The sequence below is a fragment of the Odontomachus brunneus genome, unplaced genomic scaffold, assembly GCF_010583005.1.
Source record: "Odontomachus brunneus isolate Ranch 3 - 2012 unplaced genomic scaffold, Obru_v1 Obru_scaffold_025, whole genome shotgun sequence".
Lineage (NCBI taxonomy): Eukaryota > Metazoa > Arthropoda > Insecta > Hymenoptera > Formicidae > Odontomachus > Odontomachus brunneus.
Window position 1 is genome coordinate 554,620 of NW_022639475.1, and position 22,519 is coordinate 577,138.

A 22,519-nucleotide genomic window follows, 5' to 3' on the forward strand; every position below is an offset into this window, starting at 1 on the left:
GGGGGGGGGGGGTCGTGCGGTAGTTCTCATGAATACATATTAAACAATTGGAGTAGAGTAATTGTGTATGAAAACAAAGTGTATGTGTACGCACGTGTGTGTAAGAGATAGCGTGTTGTTTGATCAAAATTGACACTTTTCTCGTGACGTTCTGTTGACACGCGCAACAAAAAGAAACAAAAATTCAGTCGAAATACGATAACAAAGCGTTTGGGGTTCGGAAGTGTTTGGAGTTTTGTCTTACTTTATATTGACACATATTTTAAAAGAGCGAACGACGCTAAGGATTGCGGGATGAGACGGATTGAAGAGGACAACATTGGGTCAGTTGGTATTTTGCTTGTTGGAGCGAAGGCGCGCCAAGCCTGAACGCTCCCCTTCTTCCTCATCGGATGTGCATGGTAGCGCACTGCCAACCGCACCGCGCGACGACGTTGCCTGCATTAACTCTTGATCCGGGCCATTCCGATGCTCGTACAACAGAATGTTTAACGTTTCCTCGTATATCCGAGCCTCGGGGAATTCAACCTGGAGAGAGTATTATTCACACCGTAATCATCAAAGCTACTGATGACTAAGTATATCGCTATACGCGCGATATTACCTTTGTATGCTTCTTATCGGTTGTGTAAACGATTGAATGACAGCAAACTTCGGCCACCTTACGACCGTGTCCGTAGAATGTCCAACAACAAATCTCGCTGGAGCCAATAACATCCTTGATGAATAATACTCTACCGCTGAATCTGAGCGACATCTTGTCGAATAACTCTATGTTCTTTAGTAGATTGTCGTCTGACGTACTGTAGAAATTATGTTTGTATCAATGCAATTTCTTCAACAGATTTCATTACTGTTCAATTACTATTACGTTTTAAACAATCTGGCCACCTTCGAGCATTTTTCATTTATTGTAGCCTCTCAATGACATATATACATAAACTAAACATTCATATACTTCTGCTATAGCAGAGAATGAAGTTGTCATCAACATTTTAAGACAGAGTGAAAGAGTTGTTTTGAGATTATCTTACTCTAACTTAGATATATTCTTTGTAAAACTGTGCTATATTACATATATTAGAAAAGGAATATATGAGAAAAGAATAGGCTCCAAGATAGCTTTTCTGCTCTGTCAAAAAGTGCCCATGCCAATTTTATTCTGTGGAAAAAATGTTTAATCTATATATATAAGATGAGTCACTTAATATTAGATTCAAAAATATCTCCATTGTTTCTTATATTGAAGAAAAATGTGTAAGGGATAAATTGTGTAGTTAGGATTTTTTTGGAGGATCACAATATTTATCTCTTCTAAAAAACCACACAATTTCTTACATATTTTCCTCTGATATAAAAAACACAGAGATATTTCAGAATCCGATATTAGATGACTCACCCTGCATGTGTCATCATGCAATCTCAATCTTCTTTTTTCAAGAACATTTTTGAAACATAATGGACGTCATGAGAATTATATGAAATACTATTAAACATTCTACATGATATTAAATGTTATTAGATAGAATTTAATCACCTTGTGTAAGAATATTTATTGTTATGCCTATTAATGAGCAGTTTGACCACAGGCTTGGTAGTGTTGCTTATAAGTAACTGTTCCTCCTTCTGAGAGGTGATGAGAGGAACCCTGCAGATGGGTTCAGCCTCGCGCTCCTTTCGTAGGAGCGCCTGTTCGCAGGACTCAGCCAACTCGCTAATGCAATAGTATTTCGCCTCGGCGAGCAATTCCGCCATTTCTTTCGTGCTTTCTGGAAGCGGGACTGAACCGTCTCGTAGAAAATTAAGAATCGTTCCAAAATGTTTGCCGCAACGATCAATCAATATCCAACCTGTGGAGCGAGGAAATGCGATAAATGTGACAAATAAGTAATGGCGAATTCAACTGAATATACTAGTGAGCACTAGTAATTTATTTTAATATTTAAGCCATATTTATAATTTGTTCTTATATTTAAAGTCGTTTAAAGGCAGATTTTTCAAACCTCTTAGTAAATTAACAGTTAAAAACAGGATATACTTATAATTTTGACTGAATCTAAAAGCATATAGCAATCAGATTCAAAAATTTTACAGTAGTTGCAAAGCAGTTTCTTCTACTAAACGCAACCTGTCACATCGGTTTTAGTGCACACTAGTCCAGTCAAATTGATCATTAGATATAAAATCACGCTACAAAATAACAGGCCTAGGTGTCAATTACAAATGTTTTCTCTTAGTGTAAAAAGTAAAAAATCTAATCTTGAAAATATATGGAAATGTTCACAAGTTTACTTTGGAGAAAGATTCATGATCGTCTCCCTATTCATTTTAGCTGAATTCATACTGCTGTTCCCTTCAATGCTAAGTTTAACATTAAGTATGTGTCTCAATAATTGAACCTTATCCCAATGATTAGAACATTAATAATATATTTGTATCTAACATCGCTTAAAAAAGAAAGTCTTTGAAATTTTATTAAAAGATATTTCTTTATATGTCAATTTGTATAATATTATTCAATGATTATTCAATTACTAAGACCTACATTCTGAATCTTCTTTTATCGATAAAAGTGTCTTAAATATAGCTTCTCAGCCAATCAGGTGGCTCCTAAGCCTCTTTTAGAGGCTCATTTATCGTTAAAAGAGAACTCAAAATACAGGCCTAAGTCTCTATTATTCTATAATTAGAACATGATCTATTTTCCAGTTTAATTACTGGTACAACTGGCATTATCTAATCTTATTAAAATTATAATTGATATTTATTATTTTATTTCTTGTTATCTCTCAATCACTAACAAAGTTTTATATAAACGTTTTGTTATAGTAATCCATTATACTTAATAAAAATAAAAAAATTGATTATGCTTTCTTACATGTTAAATTATTGGGACATTTATCTTGTATATGTGCTAGTTTCACTCTCTAATGTTCGTTTCCGCCAACGTCGATTAAAGCTTGACCAAAGTTTAAATTCTACTCAGACAAAGGCTTATCTCAGGTTAAGATTAATCGATGTTGATAGAAACAGGCAGAAAAGTGAAACATAGTTCAACTAAAAAGAACAGACCTGAAGTAATCGACTTCGTCCTCGAGCGATTTGAGAATAAAAGTTACAAGACCGTTTTCCAGATTATATATCTATATACATATGTATACCCTTCAAGAGACTACGGTCCTTATTCTGAACTTTCTTTTATGGATAAAAATGTCTCTAAATGTGACTTATAAGCCTTCTGATTGGCTCATAAGCACACTTAGAGAAAAAGAGAGAGAAAGAGAGAAGGAGAGAGAGAGGCACTTTTATCGATGAGAGCGAGTTCAAAATAAGGGCCTAAGGGCTTCGAGAATAATCTGAATCGTGATTCATCCACGCGAGAGGTCTTACCTTCGGAATCAGTGAGCACTTCCATGCGGCCGCTGAACATAGCGCGCAGCATCGTGTCATGTTTCTGCAAGGTGCCTATGGTGGTATAGTGAAGCGAGCCACCGATGTTTAGTTTAACGTACTCAGAGGGATACTTAATCACCGTCTTGTGCTCACCCGACATTACGGATCCTGGCGACTGAAGCAGTCGCCAGAGCGTGTATGAACGGTGACGGCAAGTAGGATCGTTTATCGATCTAGCTGAGCAATCAGGTGCAGCGTGTAACCAAGAGACATCCGCAGACGTTCGCACTCGCGACGAAATGACGTGATGATGTTTGGTTACGAGGCTTTTGAATGTCGCATCGATAAGCAGCTGCTCCTGCTTTATATTCCCTGACATCTGATAAGGGAACAGGACGCGCAAACTAACGGCGAATGCGCCGAATGACAGCCACGGCAGATCGACACCGTGATGTATGTGAAAGTATCGAGAGTGTAGTCGCGCGAGGTGTAATCAATATTTCGGTCCGGGTCGCGTTTCGCGCGCATGCGCGACGGTAAAGGAGCGATCGCAGTAACGTATATCTGAGGAAAACGTGTGGAGTTAAAGTTTTGGCGCGCTTCAACAGGTAACACAGTATGCAGTACGCAGAGAAGTAAATAAGATATATATAAATATAATATGGATTTGCGTGTGAATGTAGGGAAAGAAGAAATTTGTTTTCCGTACATAAGAACGTGTTATATGTAGTTAATCATTGGACGGAAAAAGCGCTCAGTGAGCAATCAGCGATTATTGGTTCTTACTGTTAAATCCTTAAATTCTTAAATCTAGTCCAATTACATTGACAAATTGCTCACTTGTTATGCAACTGTTGAGTCTGCTAAATATAGCCAATGACTGTTTCTACTTCAAATTAGATAAAGATAGATATATAATTTAGATCATTATTCATAGGCTAATTTCATTTTAAGCCAGCGGCACATGGTACTTGTTTTCGTGCTAGATTATTTGCAGATGGAAATACTCTGTTTTGATTGGTGCATTTCTGAAGATGGATGGAAATGCACCAATCAAAACAGAGTATTTGCATCCAGCAAATAATCCAGCATGAAAACAAGCACCGTGTGCCGCTTTATCAAGAGGTTGGAAAAATTGATCTAGAATGATGCTTTCAGCACGAAAGCAAACAAGACGAACTTATAGCATGTTCGACTGGCTCTGGGTTAACCCACTCTGGATTATTCAGCCTACGTTTATTGGTCGAACAAGTACTTATAAGCTTTATGATTGGCTAGTAGAGACTTATGACGTCATTAATCGCTCTCGGAGCGATTAACCCAGAGCCAGTCGAACACGCTATTAGGATGCAAACCCATATAGCGGAATAGCGGAGCACGGAACGAGAGCGGAACCAATCACGAGCGTTCCACAGTTTTCGCTCATGATTGATTCCGCTCTCGTCCCGCGCTCCGCTATTCCGCTGCATGGGTTTGCACTCTTATGGCTCCTGCACACAGGACGCGGTAATGCTTGCCACAGCCAGCGGAAGTTCGTGCGACAGCCAATATGTTGTTTTTCCGTAAGAGCTAGAAGGTTATTATGGAAAGCAGCATATTGATTGGCTATCGCGCGAACTTCCGCCGTGCGGCAAGCATTACCGCGTCCTGTGTGCAGGAGTCAGGTATTCATAGTCAGATTTTATATTTAAGATCATCTTAAGTACTGTCTTAAGATGTCATAAACCAATCACAGAGCCGTATTCGCATCTTAAGACATTACTTAAGACCGTCTCGAAATAAGATTCGACTATGAATACCATAGTTCCTGTACGGAACGCGGAAATGCTTGCTGCGCAGTAACCAATAAACTTTCAGCTTTTATGGAAAAACGCCACGCTGATTAGCTACCACGTCCTGTGTGCAGCAGCCATTAGTTCCAATTTACAATAGGTGTAGTAAGCTTTAAGCCGTAAGAAATTAATCAATAATTGATTATTCCTCTATAATTTTACTGTGATTGGTCAATTTCTTAAGGCTTAAAGCTTACTACATCTATTGTAGATCGGGACTTAAGGCTGGTTATGATGGCCATCATCCGTTAATTTATGTCGGAACCGTAAAAAATTTAGCAATCATAGTCGAATTATAGAAGAATAGTCGACTGTGATTGGTCAATTTTTTACGGTTCCGGCATAAGTTAACGGATTACGGCCATATAAACTAGCCTTTAGTCTCGATCTATAATAGGTGTAGTAAACTTTAAGCCGTAAGAAATTACAATACCATTTACAATAGATTATTCTTCTATAATTCGACTATGAGTGAGGTCGTATTTCTCGGATTCGAATCCGAAAAGAGAAAAAGAAGTAAAAAAGAAGGAAAAAGAGAAAGAAGTAAAAACGTTAAAAAGTATTTGTAGCGCTTACTGGACTATACCTTTAAAGTTCTTATGAAAAACGGCAAATTGATTGCCTATTGCATCGTTTTTTGCCGCACGCCAAACATTTCCGCGTTCTGTGTATAGTAGCTTATAAAATTTTAAAGTTTCTGTGGCCCTAACTATAGATTTTATCTCCAGTTAATGATTTCATTGTTTGGTTCTAATTAACAAATAAAAATCTCAGGCGAAGCAATTCGTGTATTTTATTAACCCTGAACTATACGAAATATATATCTGCAAACTTGTATACTTATGTCGTTCAGCGCTCATTAGTCACGACGCTACAAAATGTCCGACTCGTTGGCAAAGTATGGTATTTACATCGATGATTTGAGCAAGATACGCATTCTAGAGCCCGAGACAGCTAATCAGACGAATAAACTGAAGGAAGAATGTGAGAATTTCGTGTCGAGTAAGTTATGTAGGTTATGTGTATTAGCTAAACAATTACGGGTAAAATAAACGAGCTGCACAGCTCCTGAGAGAACGATTGATTTGAAAAATGCACTGGATTTTTTATCGCTAAACGCACTTCTGCTATAAATTTAATTTCGCTTGAGAAGTTGCGCAAGTTGATTTTACAATGATAGAAAACTTTGCAGAGATTACGGATTTTGAGAAAAATTCCGATGATTTTATCAAATTATTGGATAACCTAGCAAGGGAGGTAGAAAAAGAAAAAATGAAGACTATCGGTGCACGGAATCTGTTACGTTCTGTTGCGAAGCAAAGAGAAGCCCAAAAGCAACAAATGCAGGTTCTGAGATAAATTGAAAGAACTATAACCGGGAACATCAATTGGCAGTCGATTCTAGCTTATTCTTGTTGCAGGCTTTGATTTTGGAAAAATCCGTCGAGTTAGAACGACTACGTATACAACACGAATCTTTGAAAAAGATAGAAATGGAGCAACTAGAAACCATTGAACACTTATCAGTGAATTAATTTTAACATTTCGTTTCTCAGTTTTCTTTGTTATTAATTTATTGTGAGTCTATTATAATATTTAGTAAATTCTATCAACGTTGACCTGCAAATGTTCATGTTGGAATTAGAAAGCGAGGGATGTGTTTTCCTTCACAGAGGATTCTGTCTATATTATTTTTTGACTGTTGAGGACACAGTAGATACATGCTGTATATATATATATATATACTTAAAGTAACAAAAATATACTTAAAGTAACAAAAACCAGTTAAATCTAATATATAAATTTCTTTTAAGTACAAAGAACAAGGGAGGAAACAATGTAAACTTAACTATAACAATATTTGATATAATTCAATATATCGTGTCATATGCATCAAGCATAAGTAAATATTAGGAATTTTCGAATAATAAATCTATGCCTTTGTTATTCCCACAACTGGGAAAGTCGATCGGTACAGGCGGTAGATTTCGATGAAGTCCGACTCTCATCAGAAATTGTATTCCTGGACCGAACAGTTGAGAATATATTGCGGTGTTTCTCGCCTCCCACAACCAATAGCCTGTTGAGAATAAGTCATCAGTATTGAATTGTATTCGATTATGATCTCGGCCCAAGACAGCTTTATAGGAAGAGAATAGCAAACCTGATCACGTGATCGAATCTTTAATTGTTTCATGTGTCAGAATTTCCTGTGTAATAAACTAAGTCTTCGTTTTGTGTGCTTTATGTGCTTTTGTGTTGAAAAAATCATTCTATCTTTCTTCTGTATATAATGAGCCATAAAAGTACTTTCAACACAAAAACGTGCAAAATAAATTAGCCATAGATAAGGTAAATGTACCAATCTCCGGACATTGTTATTATTTTTATATTTGAATATGAATATTTCAACTTTCAACGTACAATATATATATATTGGTATACATACATTTAATATTTATATTTAGTGTACGAAAGATAAAATATTTAGAGAAATATTCAAAATAATAAGAGTGTCCGGAATTAGGTACATGTCCGGGCATTGGGACATTTAGCTTATAGGCATCGATTTAGCATCTTTGTCTTCAATCCTCCTTTATCCTCGGAATAAAATGACTCTGTGGCCGGTATTCATAGTCTAATCTTATTTCAAGACCGTCTTAAGTAATGTCTTAAAATGCGAATACGGTTCTGTGATTGGTTCATGACATCTTAAGACAATACTTAAGATGATCTTAAATATAAGATCGGACTATGAATACCGACTTATGATACTGTTTCCAAATATGTCATTCCTCTTTTACTACATTTTTGTTCTTAATCTCTATTTTCTAATTTCTCCACATCTAAATGATACCACATCTGAACAAAATAAAATTTATAAGTTAAATTCAATCGCTTAATACGACGATCGCTAATAGAGTTTATAGGAATAGGCTAATAAGTTAGGTTAAAGTTGAGGTTAGTTCGTCGCGCCAACAGATCGAATATTTTAATATATGTTCAATATCAAGTTAAGAAATGCACGTCTCTTCTAATAGATTAACAATAATTACACGGAAACCTGATTGTTACAGTGCGATCAAGCTTTCTTACCTACCCAGATAGCACTACTAAAAAATATTTTAAAGACGTTTGAACAAGTGAATCATTTTTTAGACATCTTTAGGGTGTCTTTAAAATGTTTTTTAGAAGTTTATGTTATGTTTTTTTTTTTGGGTATACACCTGTATCTACAAGGGACTCGGTCACGTGATCGAGTTTGCTACTCTCCCTATGAAGCTCTCTACAGCTGACAAATGGAATTTTCACCTAAATTGTCGGTGTAGAAACGAAGAATGACATAACCCTTATTCGGCACGACGAAAGTGTCCTTCTGCACCGGATTCACGAGATTTCGGTGTATCCTCCCGTCACGGTCCAGGGATACGACATAGTCTTTGGTAATAGGCCGCTCGAAACTCTCTCGGGCCATGATGCTAGCGTTGTAACCGTGTAAATGAAACGTATGCGACACGTTGCTTCCTAAACCTGGGGAAATGAAACATCCTTCTCTATTACACAACACATATATAGGCGCACAAAATTACAAGTGGAATTCTGTCGTGAATTATAGATAGCTAGTCTTTGAAACGACCGAGATATAAAGGAAATATCTTTCAACTTTTATACTGATTATATTTTTATATCGTTATAATTATCGTTATAATCGCGAAGAATAGCAGAAGATCGTAGATCAAAACATTGACTACATTCGACAGAGAAAGCTGCTCTGCAACTGTTGTAAAATTCGTGAATCTGACTGGTATACATGCTCTTAAGTTCAGCCAAGTTTGACAGCATGCAGCGAACAAATTGACAACTCTTATAACAGTTACAAAACAACTCTCCCCGCTCAACGCAGCCACTATTCCATAAAATCATAACGAGATAAAAATACAATTGTTTTATCTAACAAATCCGAAATTATTTACACATATTTAGCGATATACAGCATATATACAAAGTTAAAAGTGGAATTCTGCATAGATAGAATGGGCTGGCCTCTCGAACAGCCAATATAAAGGAAGCGTCCCAACTTTTATACCGGACGATCACCTTCGTCTATCAGCACAATCTCGACCGTTTTTCGCGGTTGAATTTGAATCAACTGCAGGCATTCGCAGAACAACGGTGTGTCAGCGCACTCGCTGGAGCGTTCGTCGAGGGTGCATATCGATTTCTCCATGGTCTCTTCCGGTTGCGACAGTATCGGAGACGAAGGATACTTGAACGACATGCCGTTGATCTGCGGTATCTTCGTCGCGCTTTTTTCTAAACCTGAAATTTTTCACGAGACACGTGATAACGGTAAAACATTCTCTTCGTCGTGAAAACAAGCTCGAAGTAATACAATACTCGATCAGTACGAATGTAATCAGTAAACGTATCATGTTGAGAGACACGCGATTATATTTATTAGCACATTGCTGACCACGTTGGGTGTAAAGAGTTTATGATAAGATAGAAAAAAGAAATTTTACTCAAATTTAGTAATTTTTTGCGAATAAAATGAACAATGTCGATATCTTTTTCTAACGAGAATTCCCACGACCTGCTTTTACTTCATAAGAAGCATAAGAATTCTCGTGATTCGTCCGTAATGTATGACTAGTTTCATTTTTTCTTGCAATCGATATAATTCGAGTATCTCGTCGGCAAACGACCGACCGTTTCATCCCGAGGTATAGAGAGTATAGAGTATAGAGAGTACAACATAAAAAGAATTGTCTTACTCAAGTAGGCTGGATAGTATCTCGATACGTGAATGTTGTAAGAATAGTCTGTCATCTCGTCCGTGAATGAGAAGGTATTCGTATCGAAGGGCACATAGATCGTCTCGTCCGCTTTCTCATCCAACTGTGACAGCTCTGTACTCTTCAGATCCAACGAACAAACGATGTTTTTCGATATTCTGTGACAATGATGGCCACTCTCGGCGATCTTGAGTGCCTGCTCGTCGAAGCTCTCAGCGGTCCTTAACGTGTACGAGTCCAACGCCGCATCTTCGTAAAAGATATACGTCTCGTGTCGCATATCTCGACAATCCCGGAGACCCTGTATATCAAGTGCATACTTGCCAATCGCCTGATCCGCCGCTAGAACGCCATCGAGCCTTTCGCCTGAAAAGAAATACAATGTTGTAATTTATACGTCGTGTGTGCGACCTATCCCAGATTCTCCGCGCTTCTCCCGAACTTCTCCAACTCCATAATCGAGATCGATTCTTTTCTAAATATTCTGACGACACTTAATACTATAACATGCCCGATAGAGTTATTTTGAGTTCTTTAAGATCTTGTTGTTGCTGTTTCTCGTGGTTTAGGGAAAATAATTATCTTATGACTTTTAATTATATATTCTTAAAATGTTCAGAACTTATTTATACGAGTAATGAAGAACAGATAGAGTTTTGAGATGTTAGAACCGCGAGGAATCAAAATAACTCTTTTGGGCATCCAAAGGGAGTAGTTGCCGGGTATTCTAGTGTTAACGCGGCAAAACTCACTTGACATCGATAGATTTCGAGAACTCAGACGGTGTTTGAATAGAAGAATATCCTCTCATCTAATATATAACTAAATTCATACATCTTTCTTTACACAGTCTCTATCAGTCGTATTACAATTTCTGGTCATTATTATCGGCAAGTAGCTTCTGACAAGGCGATAACGTGACAGCAGCCGTCAAAGTGTCGACAAAAACATTGTTATCAACCTCTACAAGTAATAACTCGCCGCGTAATCTGAGACATCAAACGAGTAATCATCGACGAGCGTAACGTTAACGCTAGAATTTTTATTGAACAAAAGTGTACAAAGTTCAACGTATATATAATAAAAGTTTACACAAAATATATCTAAACAATTATTAGTGGAAGATGCTACCAAGTAGTATTTTCTCTCGAGGAAAGGAAACTTGTACGTCGCCCGTACGTCTAATTTGAACAAGACAAATAATCGTGCTGGGCTGTGTTGATCGGCCGACAAGTCGCACTGAATGTACATTTCGATGAATTCTCTCTCAACGTCTATGCATGTTGGATTACTCAGCTTAGTTTCGTAGTCCCGCTTCCCACCAAATACTCATGTTCAACGTTTTCGCAACGCACGCTCTTTCTCTCCCTCTCTCTCTCTCTCTCTCTCTCTCTCTCTCTCTCTCTCTCTCTCTCTCTCTCTCTCTCGTCTCATACATACACATTCATACATCATACATGCACCACTGATATTTTTAATAAACTCGAGCCGATGGACGCTACGCGAGCTCGTAGTCAATTCTCGTTCATCTCGAAGAGACGCAGGAAGACGCGTCGAGCCGCTTCGCGTCTCCCAATAATAACAAAACTCCGATAGAAACGATACGGATACGGCATTGTGTACACTCGTGGACAGAAAGATCGTTCGTGATCTTGCCCGGGTGAATTTGTGGACTCTCCCTCTGGTCCAATGAGAGAATTTGTTTTCTAGCAAGAGGATCCTCTCATAATGCCCATTTTTTCCAACTTTGATTAATTTAATCGGCTGATTATTAACAGAATTGACCAATCGCATTTCTCATTAATCGGAATTGACAGATGCGATCGGTCAATTCCATTGGAACAACCAGCCATTTAAATTAAGCAAAGTTACTAGAAACGGGCATTGACAAAACGGATGAAACCACAAACTCATCCAAATCATGAATAACTGTCCACGAATGTATGTACACTTGAGTTGCAAAACGGTTTAGGACGAAGTTCGAACCTGATCAAGCCGTCAAAATTGAGAGTCCTTGCCAAAGAGCTTGCGCAGTAATTAATATCATTAATTATATATTAATATTATTATTATTAACAATAATAATACTAATTATTATTTCGGTATTAGGAGAATTATTATTTATAATAATTTATGATTATTATCTATTGCACTATTACTTATGTTATTAATTATATTATTACTGCCAAAGCCTGTCGCCGATAACTGTCAATTCTAACAGTTTGGCGAGCTGCTAACTTCATTGTGTCCGAAATCGTTTTGCAGCCGACTCTATACGTTTAATTCGCTCAACAATAGTAATTCGCTTCTTTCGAAATATATTCGGATGCAAGATCTCGACCAGCGTTTGTCGGAGCAAATTACATTACAAACTATCGTAACCCGAACCTGTAATCACCGCTGCCCATTTTGTATCCTCGACTCGAATGGACATTAAGACCTTAGCGCTAACGAAGAGTAACTACCTGCTTATTTATCTATAACGAGAGAGTGTGTGATATCGAGGATTAGTGTATTGCGTTCTTCTTCTTTCTTTCTTCCCTTTTTTTTTTCGTTTCTTCAGGAAGTCGGAAACAACTGCGTTCGCAATCGCGCGGTGTCGCGTCACGGCGATGATTACGAACGAAATATTGCGGAACATCGATTCGCATTCACATCTCATTGTCGCCGGCGCATCCCCTCAAAAAGTTGGAAAAATACGCGACGCGGCGGAGCATCGCCTCCCACCATTGTTCTGGATTGCATTCGCGTGCCGCGATTTCGCGTTAAAACGGGAATTAATCGAGCCCGTCGGACGATCGATTGTCTAATCGGGAAACAACGACGGATAACGCGTTTATCGATATTGACATTTTTCTTTTCCTTTTCGCGAAGTAACAGTGCGTACAATGAATACGAACGTGCGTGAGGCAAATAATGTGGATCAACGTCGCTCAAGGAGGAACCAAAGAGAAAAGCTCGGCCTAACATCGACGCGTTCTCGCTGAAACATTCACGAAGACGTGCCTCGGAGCAACATTGCCTATTGTACAGTCTTCATCATCGATTCAGTCTTGATTAGAACTTCGTTATCAACTCCGTTGGGTTGACAACGACACAGCGCGCCCGGTGCGATCCTGAGCGTAAGCTCGAGAACAATACCTACAGTCTATGATCTATGTTCACTGGGAAATCGTCGCTGTAGTTCAACGGGCCTCTACGTTCCACGCGACGGCCACGTTTGACTTTCCTAAGGCTAAGAATGCGCGACAATTCGAAAAGGATCCTCTCGCTAACTCTATCCGAAAGTGAAAACACGTGGAAGCGAAATAGGACTGTGCGAAGTGGTACTCGCTTTTTGGCTCGGTTACATCAAATAACCGACTTCGAAATCGATGCCCGAATCGATTCAAGGAAGAATTCACATCTTGGCAGAGAAACAGAAGACAGCAACCAATCAGAATTCACACTGATAGAAAAGCAGAAACTGTCGACTACTACAAACGCAAGTTCTGATTGGCTTTTGCCTTTCTGTTTTTCTGTAAGGCATGAATTCTCTCTAAAGTTTAATCTAAAATATGTTGTTTATTTCTTGTTGTTCTCTGTCCTTTTTCTGACTAAGATTTAAAGTTTGAGTCAGAAAAAGAAACAGGAAGGATTGTAGATCACGCTTTGGCAGAAAAGGCGAAAACGAAGGTAGAAGCTAATTAAAACTCGCGCTGTCGGTCAAGTGATAGTCGACAGTTTCTGCTTTTCTACCAGCGCGAGTTCTAATTGGCTTCTGCCTTTCTGTTTCCTACCAAGGTGTGAATTCTCACTTATCGTGCGAAACGGTAACTCCATACATTTGTACAGTTATATGCTATATATGTATATACGCTATATATGCAACAAACGAACAGAGTACCATTCCGGAAACCGAGTACCATTTCAGAATCAAAGTACCAATTCGCACAGCTCTAAAGCGGAACGAATGAGGGGCAAATACATGGATCGTATGACATCTATTTCGATGGCTCGCAACGCGAGTCCTCGATCCTGTTGGTGCCAAACGAGCAATGTCTCGTTCGCTTCGCGAGCCTACTGGCATCCTTCTCACTCTCTCTTTCTCTCTCTTTCTCTCTTCAATCTGTAGCTCCGAAGTCTACGAAGGGTTAAAGTGAGCCTCGTCTTACAGCTCGCGGCTGTTACAACGCGACGGCGAGCAAAGATGAATCGACGCTGAATGTGACGGTAGCGACGACGCGCCACGAATGCGACGATCGTGCAATGCTTTAATCGTGCCGTGTCTCCTCCGCCGTGGCCAAGCCGGGATTGCATTCCGGATTGCGGCCGGCTCATTAGCGACGCGTTTGCGCGTAGACCCCGATCTCCGCCTCGAAGAGGATCTGATTAATCCTAAGCTTCGCGACCGACCTCGAGTACGAGTCGGGGATCTCGGCGAGCTGCACGGCGATGCTCTCGCCGAACTTGGCGAACTCCTCCTTCGTCTTTTTCCGCTGTTTCTCGTCGGGGCCGGCCTCCAGCTTCGTCGGGCTATCGAGATCGGCGGGAGGACTGTCTTGGCTCGGCAGAGAGCCGTTGTACAACTCCATCGCCTTTAGGCTGGACGACGAAGATTCTTCGGCGTCTTCGCTGAGCGAGGCGTTGAAGGAACCGGTGCCGGAGCCATTCGTCTCCTCGTTGCAGTCGATGAATGTGATGCTCTCCGGATCGATGTCACTGACAATGTGCTCCTCTTGCAGCTTTGACACCTGGACTTTCTGCGCAAAAGGGGATCAGGCTGGGTCAGGACTCTTACGTTCTCTTTCTTACAGCGACAGAGAAGACTTTACGCTTCTCTCTCACAGCTTCCCGCAAATTACTCGGGCTATATACGCGCACACTGTCGGAGACTACGGACGTGCAATTCGCTCTATTATGGCTCCGTTCGCACGGCTCGAGGCCTAATCTCACGCGTCGATCTCCGAGGAAGACTGCCGTTGAAACTTTCACGCATATTTATGCCTCACCTCCTCGTAGAGAACCGGGGAATCGCGTCGCTCCATTACGACAATCGTCGTGTGCAACACGTCGTAACGTTCACGACTGAGCCGTGCCCGGTCTCCCGAGGAAGTATCAAGTCTTCGAACATCGAGCTGAGATCATCCGTCATCGTCCGCCCGCCCCGTCAGAGTGCTGCGACGATCAGGGCAGGGCGGAGGAAGAGATCTATATACGTGGGGGACCCGCGCGGGGCGATCGAGTCGGGCACAGATAAAGATCGACTCGAGCCTCCACCCGGAAGTCCACGATAACACGTCGCGTCGCCACGAGCCAACGAAATATTCATCTCGATCAGCGACGCGTCGCGCTACTCGCTATTTATTAGCCGACCGACGCTAATAGGTCGCTAACACTCCTGTACCAAAATTTCGAAATCATTGTATCGCTTAGTCAGATCGATGCGACTTGCGACATCACGAAAGAATCGGTTCTCGACGTTTCCGCTGTTCTTTGTTACTTTTGACCGCTTCAACGACGGGCTTTCCGCAAAAGACCGTACATAATTTTGCGTCTGTCTGGAAGGATCGAGCGGTTTATATAGTATATTATTAGTGGGAGAAACTTATCGCAGGAACGTTTCTGCCAATCTCGAGATTTTGCCCTCGGAAAGAGAGTATAATGTGGACAATCTTTTCCAAGTGAAACTTAAGAGGAGATCAATTTCCCTTTTCCACATCATGCGGAACGACCGGAACACTTGAGTGTGCATTTCCGCGCACCGTAATTTCCTACGGAGAATAACTCCGCGATAACGGGGGACGGCGAGAAGAACACGCGAACGCATCGAGAACCGACCGACGTTTCGTCTGTCGACGCTGAAAAGCCATAAGGAATCACACGAGGACGGGCGGACGAGACGGACGGACGGAGCGCGGATTGGCGCTTCTTCTTCTTCTTCCTCTTCTGCCTACCTTCTTCCGCTTGCTATATCTGCGCGTGCCGAATTGTAGGAACTGCATGGCCTTGAAGGCGAACCACTTAGAGACATATACATCGTCGGGACCGGTGGCGGCGTCGCGGCTGTTCTGGATCTTGTGCACCTCGCGGGAATACTGACACTTGAGATTCGTGATCTTCTTCTCGACCTCGAGGGTGTTGCAGCAGAGGATCTCGGCGAGCTCCTGGATGGCTCGCTTGCGCTTCGCGCGGTCCCGGTAGCCGCGGGCGTTCCAGTCCCAGAGAACGCGCCGTTGTTGGTACTCGCGCAGCAGCTCCAGGGTCTTGTCGCGGGTCCACTCCATGCCGACGCGCGTCCCACTAGTGCCCAGACCGTCCCAAAGCCCGTGGCTATACATGTGACGAGGTGACGCCGGTGGCAAGAGAGTTGCTTTCCCCGGCGATTACGCGCGGTGATTTTCGGTTTGGCCGACGCGCGTCGCGAGCGGTGCGCCCGACGCGGCCGAAACGGCCGGAGCGTGGTCAACCGATCGGCGGGCGCGGCGCGGTTGTCCACTGTCCGCTAATAAATCGCGGGGCAGAGCCAACACGACGAAAGCCGCAGCCGCGAAACGAGCACGCGTTTTAATGATTTTTGCGCGGGGCTCGCGCGCGCTTGGCCACCTTCCTTTCTTTATTTCCCTTTGCGGAAACCCCGGCAAGAGCACGAAGACGGCCGAGTCTGCGCGAACGTCCCACCCGTCTGCCGCCTCGCCATGCCGCACCACGTCGTCGTGCACCGCTTAGCCGAGCGTGCTAACGCTGTTATGAGAGAGGGAGAGGGAGGGAGAGATAGAGAAAGAGGATCGCCCTCTCTCGCTGTCTCTCACCGCCGCTGCCGCTTGCGATCCTACCGATGCTACCGATGCCGTCGCACTCTCCTCTCCTTTCCTCTCTTCTCCTCTTCTCTTCTCTCTTCTCTTTTCTTCCCTTCTCTCTTCTCCTCTCCTCACTTCTCTCTGCCGAACTGAGATCTTTCTTTGTCTGCTCCGTTAAGCGCTAAGCATGAGCACTGACGCGCTAGGACTCGCGTCAAGGTTGAGTCGAGCAGCGACTCCGAATTATTGAGAATGCTTCATCTCACGACACGATCCCGTGCAATACGTCAAGAGCCATCGGACGTGATCTCCAAAATGTAGCAATTATTTTTCGACACGTGCGGGACGTCTATCTTCTCTCTCTTTCTCTCTCTCTCTCTCTCTCTCTCTGCCTCCCTGTTTTTTCTACATCGTCACTCCGAGCGAATCTCTACGATTAGCTGTGGATCAATGAAGTCTATGTTAGCGACATTTACCAGCAGCAAATCTCATCGCGACGAGACAGATAGAGGAGGGGCATTGATCAGAGACCGTGGTGCAACTGCGTGTAGGCAATCGAGTCCTATCTTTCCGCGCGCACAGTGGAACGCGCGTTTAGGTAACGAACGATCCTCTCTCTCTCTCTCTCTCTCTCTCTTTCTTTTTCTTTCTCTGTCATGCGTTCGTTATGTTATCTGCCCGTCTCTCTTGGCGCAGTGAATGCACGAAACGGGAGTGCAGTCGCGTCGGAGTATGTGCGAGAGATTGATCGGAATCAGCAACGCGTGGCGGCGTACACACGAAGGTACACGCATCCGTGCCTCGTACCGATGCGTTTCTCTCCTCCCTTCGTCTCTCTCCTCTTCTCGCACGTGGAGCACGCCTTTGTCTCGCGCCAGGCGCCGATGCCGCCGATGTCGGTCCACTCGGTGCATTTTCGTAATAATTAATAAGGAGGCATTATTGAAACATAGAGACGACTGTGAGATGTAGTAATCATATTCGCATAATTCTATCCGACGTTTCATTACCGCACCGTTCAACAGTCTGCAGAGTATAAGCACACCAATGTTCACCACGAAATGTCCGTCGCGTTCAGTCCGATGTCTATCCAAAAGATGACACACTCGATAGATCTGATTACCCTCGAAGCGCTGGGGAATTGTCGGGATATCTCGGGGTCTCTCAGTATCCGTTTAGCACGTACAATGCGCAAAATATATACGTGCATCAGGCGCTCGCAACTCCTGACTTCGCTGGATCGATGAAAAAGCTGTTCGACGAATGAAGCAAGTCGAGATTGCGTATACACGGCGTGCGTACCTACGTCGCAGGATATATAATTGTGAATCTAGAGTGTTTCTTATGTTCGAGCGCAATTGCAGCTTTCTTATTGGCGGTATATACTGATGTGTATATACCGCAGAGCGGATATATTAGTAAAGGCAAGAAACAATAAAAGAGCAGGAAACAAAAAACACGCAACTCTCGTATCGATCTACGGCGATACAAAAGCGCGTGGCGGGACGGCGGTGGAAAAACAGCGGGGTGTGAAACGTACCTGGAAATAAAACGACATGCGTGCCCGTCATCGATTGTACAGGGTTGCCATCAGCGGCCGATACTCGAAGCGAATGGCCGTGGAGGGACAGCAACACGGGACAATCGTGTGCATTGGCGTTAACGAGACGCAGTAAATAGCGAAGACCATGCCTCACTCGTAGCGTCAATTCCCGCGCCTGTAAAAGAAATACATACCCAGATATAGCCTTGAGGACCTCGTCGTTCCCACCCACGCATTCTTATTTCAATTCTACGCCGGTATCGAGCGCGGCAACGCCGTGCCGCGCGCGTACACCATAATTATCTTCACGACTGCGATACGTTTCCACCACAACGGCGAGGTGAGGTAAGGCGAATATAGCGAACGCGAAAGAGCGAGCGAGCGAGCGAACGAACGAACGAACGAACAAACGAGTGAGTGAGCGAGCTGAGCTCTCCTCCAGACGAGTAGCAATAATGGCAGAGCAGTGATACCTGGCCGTTTACGAGGAGCTCGCCCGGTGTAGGTGGATGCAGCAGGCGCGATTGTCGTGTCAGCGGAGTCGGCGGCCTTGATGACAGTACAAGTATCCTTTCCAGACTGGGGTCATCCCGTGGTCCTCGAACTGTCAACGACCCGTACACCCCGTCGCCCTGTTGCGAGACTAATGGTCCCACTCGACTTTATTTTTCTCGTTTGGAACTGCCCCCCGGCTCCGAACCGGACCGCTACGCGCCTTCCGCGCGCCCCGGGGCGTTGTCCTTCGGGATGCGGCACGCACAAATCACGAAGGCACGAAGGCATCTTTCGCGACGATATCGCGGAAACTGCCCACGTCGGCCAGTCACGTCCCGTTCACCAGATCGAGCGAGCGAGCTGATCCGCCGATTTCGTTTCTCGCGCTTCCCGGGAGGAACGAGGCATCGTACCGCGAAAACCGACATTCCGGCCGATTCGAACGCGACGCGACTCTGTCCGCCGTCTGCGAGGAAGGACATTTCCATCGTGAAGACGCGAGGACGCAACTTTGGTTTTGTAGCAGAAACGAAGCGACGAGAAAACGCGCCGGTTCCTCCTCTTTCGAGACCGCGGACATTATTGATCTTGCTTTTCTTGATGCGAGCGCCGGACAGAACGACGTTCTACGGCGTAGACCGGAGTCAAATTCGGGCGAGTCGATTGTAAGCTCGAAACTGCACGGACGGTTGGCGCTCCCGACAATCTTTCCCTCGACTCGTCCTTCTCGACACCGCTCGTCAATACTCGCGAATAATGCGTTTGCACGGACGAGATTTTTCATTGTATAATGAGCGTGTCGGCGTGCCTGAGCGGGCAAGTCCGTAGCAGAAGAGCAAATGTACTATCATCCAACAGTTGGTGAATTAACAAGTTAATAGCTCGGAATTAATGAGACGTTTGACAATTCAAAGTTGTCATTGTCAAGAACTCACGTACCTGAATGAGCGTGATAGAAATGCGTTCCCGCGCTTTCCGGATGTATTTTGTAACGGAAACCACTGAAGGGTAAAATAGGGCACTGTGTTATCATGGGCACACCGTCCATGTGGTTAAAGCCCTTCTGCCGGATTCCGTGCCAATGGACAGTTAATTCGTCGTTTCCTAATTTGTTGTAAACGACCACCTCGATCGTGTCTCCCAGACAAACCTGATTGCAGAATTGTACCGTTTTCGAGAAATACTCTTATGCAAACCCTTATAGAAATATCATACTAAGAATCATTGATAATTACTTATTATCCAGTATTTTTAATACTGAAAATAAGTAATTATCAATGATTCTTAGTATGATATTTCTATAAGGGAATTGTCACGCTTTCTTTCTGCAGATTTCATCAACTGGTTGTGATTGCGATAAAAAGAGCGATTAATAATAATGATAGTCGTCTTGTGTTACTATATGAAAAATTATATGAGATACATACTTAGCTAAATGTCGGGAGTAAGATAGAATAAAATAGTATCGCATGCATGTGCGATAGTTGGTAACTTTCTATTTTCATATCTCGATTGTTTTCATCTTATTGGTTCAATGAGCGTACGCGCAGTGCAAGGAAATCACAATAATATTTACTTGTATAGCTGGCCCCGGGCTTTTCCCGTTAATCGCCAAACGACTCTCTCCCGCGGTATGATTTGCGCAAGCAAAAATCTCGTCCTTGTCCTCGGATTTGTTGCAGAAACTATGAACAAAAAGAACGCAATGTTGACATTGAATGGTCAGTACCGTGGATTTGCGCAAAAAATGTGACGGTAATTAGTCATAGTTGGCTTTGAGAAGTTTGCTGTCTATTTCTATTTGGCGAGACTATACTCGGTCGACACCGAGCGCAAGTTACATTAATCATGTTATATTGTATTTGTTGAACCCTTATAGAAATATCATATTAAGAATCATTGACAATTACTTATTATCCAGTATTTTTAATACTGAAAATAAGTAATTATCAATGATTCTTAGTATGATATTTCTATAAGGGAATGCGAAATTGTAACATAGATGTAACCGATGCTTGATGTTGACTAGATAGTTATCAGAGTCATTTACGATATTCTCTGGCACAACTTTGGTTCAGAGAACGTGTAAAAAATTTTTGTTAAAAAGTTCATTAAGAAAAGTGTATATTTTTATTTAACCTTTAGAATAATGATGTAAATTTATGAACGTTGTTTCTTAAACAAATAATATACTTTACAATTCCATACAATTTATATTGTCTATAGAAAAAAAATATTGTGTCTACATCACGTAGAAAATACATAATAAATGATCTGCGCGGACGTAATCTTAAGATCTACGGCGCAACTCTGATATAGGCGCGCAAGTGTGCGTTTAATGTACGCTTTCAAGTATTGGAATTTATTGCAGTTCATGGATCGTCTGCAAAGTCGGCCATGAATATTAACCGTTAGGATTTCACCTGATTTTTCACCTGTAAACTTAAAAAATTACAGTTTTGTGAATCATAGAGCTCGACCAAAGTGGATCCCGATTTATCAACGTTCTTTACTTACACGTCTCTCTACATAATTACACCTCTAAATCCACTAATTTAAAAGTAAAAAGGAACGTTTTACCATGGCTTGTATCGACATCTTACCTTGGCGGGATGTGCGTTTCTGTGACGAAAAAAGTGTAGACGCATGTTTTCTCCGAAGATCGCTCGTTGGAACAAGGACGTGCACACTCGTGATCGTTGTCATCTATATTATAAGAGTGAAAAAGATGCTTAATTCACACAATACTCGCGATATATCGGCTGCATTTCGTCATTCAACGAGCGGGCAGCATCGTTTCCGTTCTTCGCCAGTAAACGTCAATATAAACTTGCTAATAGCAACACTGCGTCAATGTTATCGTTTCCCGCTCTCAACGACGTAACTGTTACGTGCAACATATGTTGTATATCGCACTTGTTGAGTAGAAAGTTACAACATTGACGTAATGTTGACATCCAGTCGTTGTCTATTGGAGAACGGAGGACGGAGATGGAAAGAGACCGCCGACGCCGATGGCAAATAACGGAACGCGACTTCAATAAAAATCACGATTTTCGAAACTGATCGACGTGTCGTCGATAAACACTGTGTCAACAAACAGTGAATGTATCTCTTGATGATGAAAATACACAATCGTGTAATAGAATTCTACACGTCGACCAACGCAATCCGCAAACTGTCTCCTAAGAGCAACACGATTCTCCGCTTCTGTCACTCGCAGAACGAAAATAACGGTAAAAAAACAATTCACTTACCGAACGTCCCGCGACACAAAGCCGAAATCCAACAGGAGAAGAATGCGACAATTATGAAATTGCAAAGACTCGGCATGATGGCCCAGAGTACCTGGGCTAGCACCGAGCGCGTGCACGTACATAGGTTCGAACGATCCTGCGCGGGATCTGAGCCGATGACGGTCGACTACCAGGAAGTGAATGTTTCGCGAACAGGAACGGCCGAACGGTCCGCTATCTAGAGGTTACGGGTGGGTGAAAGCAAGGCCTAGGCTAGATTACAAAGTATCACGCTCGGAGAAAGGCCAGCTCTTAGATCTGTGCATTCTGCTTACACCTCGTGCACTTTGTTTCTTCCCTCCTTTCTTCCTCTCTACCCCACTATGTGCATCTATATTCTTCCGGGCGCGGGTCTACGGACAAAATGTAATCTCACTATCTCGTT

The 22,519-nt window shown here is 42.5% G+C and overlaps 3 protein-coding genes across 3 annotated transcripts; 1 reads left to right on the forward strand and 2 right to left on the reverse strand.

Annotated features, from left to right (window-relative positions):
• Positions 1–6: 6 nt before the first annotated feature.
• Positions 7–3,869, reverse strand: LOC116842499 (BTB/POZ domain-containing adapter for CUL3-mediated RhoA degradation protein 3). The gene is made up of 4 exons (XM_032811803.1): positions 3,391–3,869; positions 1,538–1,850; positions 605–803; positions 7–528 (listed from the first exon to the last, which is right to left on the reverse strand). Exons 1-4 carry the CDS (start codon positions 3,770–3,772, stop codon positions 325–327), a joined length of 1,098 nt encoding a protein of 365 aa, XP_032667694.1. The 5' UTR covers positions 3,773–3,869; the 3' UTR covers positions 7–324.
• A 2,187-nt stretch (positions 3,870–6,056) lies between these two features.
• LOC116842425 (intraflagellar transport protein 20 homolog) lies at positions 6,057–6,977 on the forward strand. Its single transcript, XM_032811636.1, has 3 exons — positions 6,057–6,227; positions 6,418–6,572; positions 6,647–6,977. Exons 1-3 carry the CDS (start codon positions 6,104–6,106, stop codon positions 6,758–6,760), a joined length of 393 nt encoding a protein of 130 aa, XP_032667527.1. The 5' UTR covers positions 6,057–6,103; the 3' UTR covers positions 6,761–6,977.
• LOC116842426 lies at positions 6,882–22,321 on the reverse strand. The gene is made up of 12 exons (XM_032811637.1): positions 22,096–22,321; positions 21,442–21,544; positions 20,415–20,523; positions 19,778–19,988; positions 18,817–18,986; positions 18,337–18,518; positions 15,958–16,333; positions 14,349–14,763; positions 10,001–10,387; positions 9,324–9,545; positions 8,538–8,756; positions 6,882–7,305 (listed from the first exon to the last, which is right to left on the reverse strand). The coding sequence occupies exons 1-12, from the start codon at positions 22,169–22,171 to the stop codon at positions 7,136–7,138; spliced, it is 2,640 nt and encodes an 879-aa protein (XP_032667528.1). The 5' UTR covers positions 22,172–22,321; the 3' UTR covers positions 6,882–7,135.
• Between the last annotated feature and the right edge of the window lie 198 nt (positions 22,322–22,519).

What these genes read in the sequence shown, in the direction of transcription:
- LOC116842499 (XM_032811803.1), bottom strand. Translation starts at nt 3,772, where the DNA reads ATGTCAGGGAATATAAAGCAGGAGCAGCTGCTTATCGATGCGACATTC. An exon ending in AGTGCTCACTGATTCCGAAG is followed by an intron (nt 1,851 to 3,390) that starts GTAAGACCTCTC and finishes CTCGCTCCACAG; the next exon opens with GTTGGATATTGATTGATCGT. An exon ending in CCGATAAGAAGCATACAAAG is followed by an intron (nt 529 to 604) that starts GTAATATCGCGC and finishes TACTCTCTCCAG; the next exon opens with GTTGAATTCCCCGAGGCTCG.
- LOC116842426 (XM_032811637.1), bottom strand. Translation starts at nt 22,171, where the DNA reads ATGCCGAGTCTTTGCAATTTCATAATTGTCGCATTCTTCTCCTGTTGG. An exon ending in GCCCGGGGCCAGCTATACAA is followed by an intron (nt 19,989 to 20,414) that starts GTAAATATTATT and finishes TTCTGCAATCAG; the next exon opens with GTTTGTCTGGGAGACACGAT. An exon ending in GATATAGCAAGCGGAAGAAG is followed by an intron (nt 14,764 to 15,957) that starts GTAGGCAGAAGA and finishes CCTTTTGCGCAG; the next exon opens with AAAGTCCAGGTGTCAAAGCT.
- LOC116842425 (XM_032811636.1), top strand. Translation starts at nt 6,104, where the DNA reads ATGTCCGACTCGTTGGCAAAGTATGGTATTTACATCGATGATTTGAGC. An exon ending in ATGTGAGAATTTCGTGTCGA is followed by an intron (nt 6,228 to 6,417) that starts GTAAGTTATGTA and finishes AAAACTTTGCAG; the next exon opens with AGATTACGGATTTTGAGAAA. An exon ending in CCCAAAAGCAACAAATGCAG is followed by an intron (nt 6,573 to 6,646) that starts GTTCTGAGATAA and finishes TTCTTGTTGCAG; the next exon opens with GCTTTGATTTTGGAAAAATC.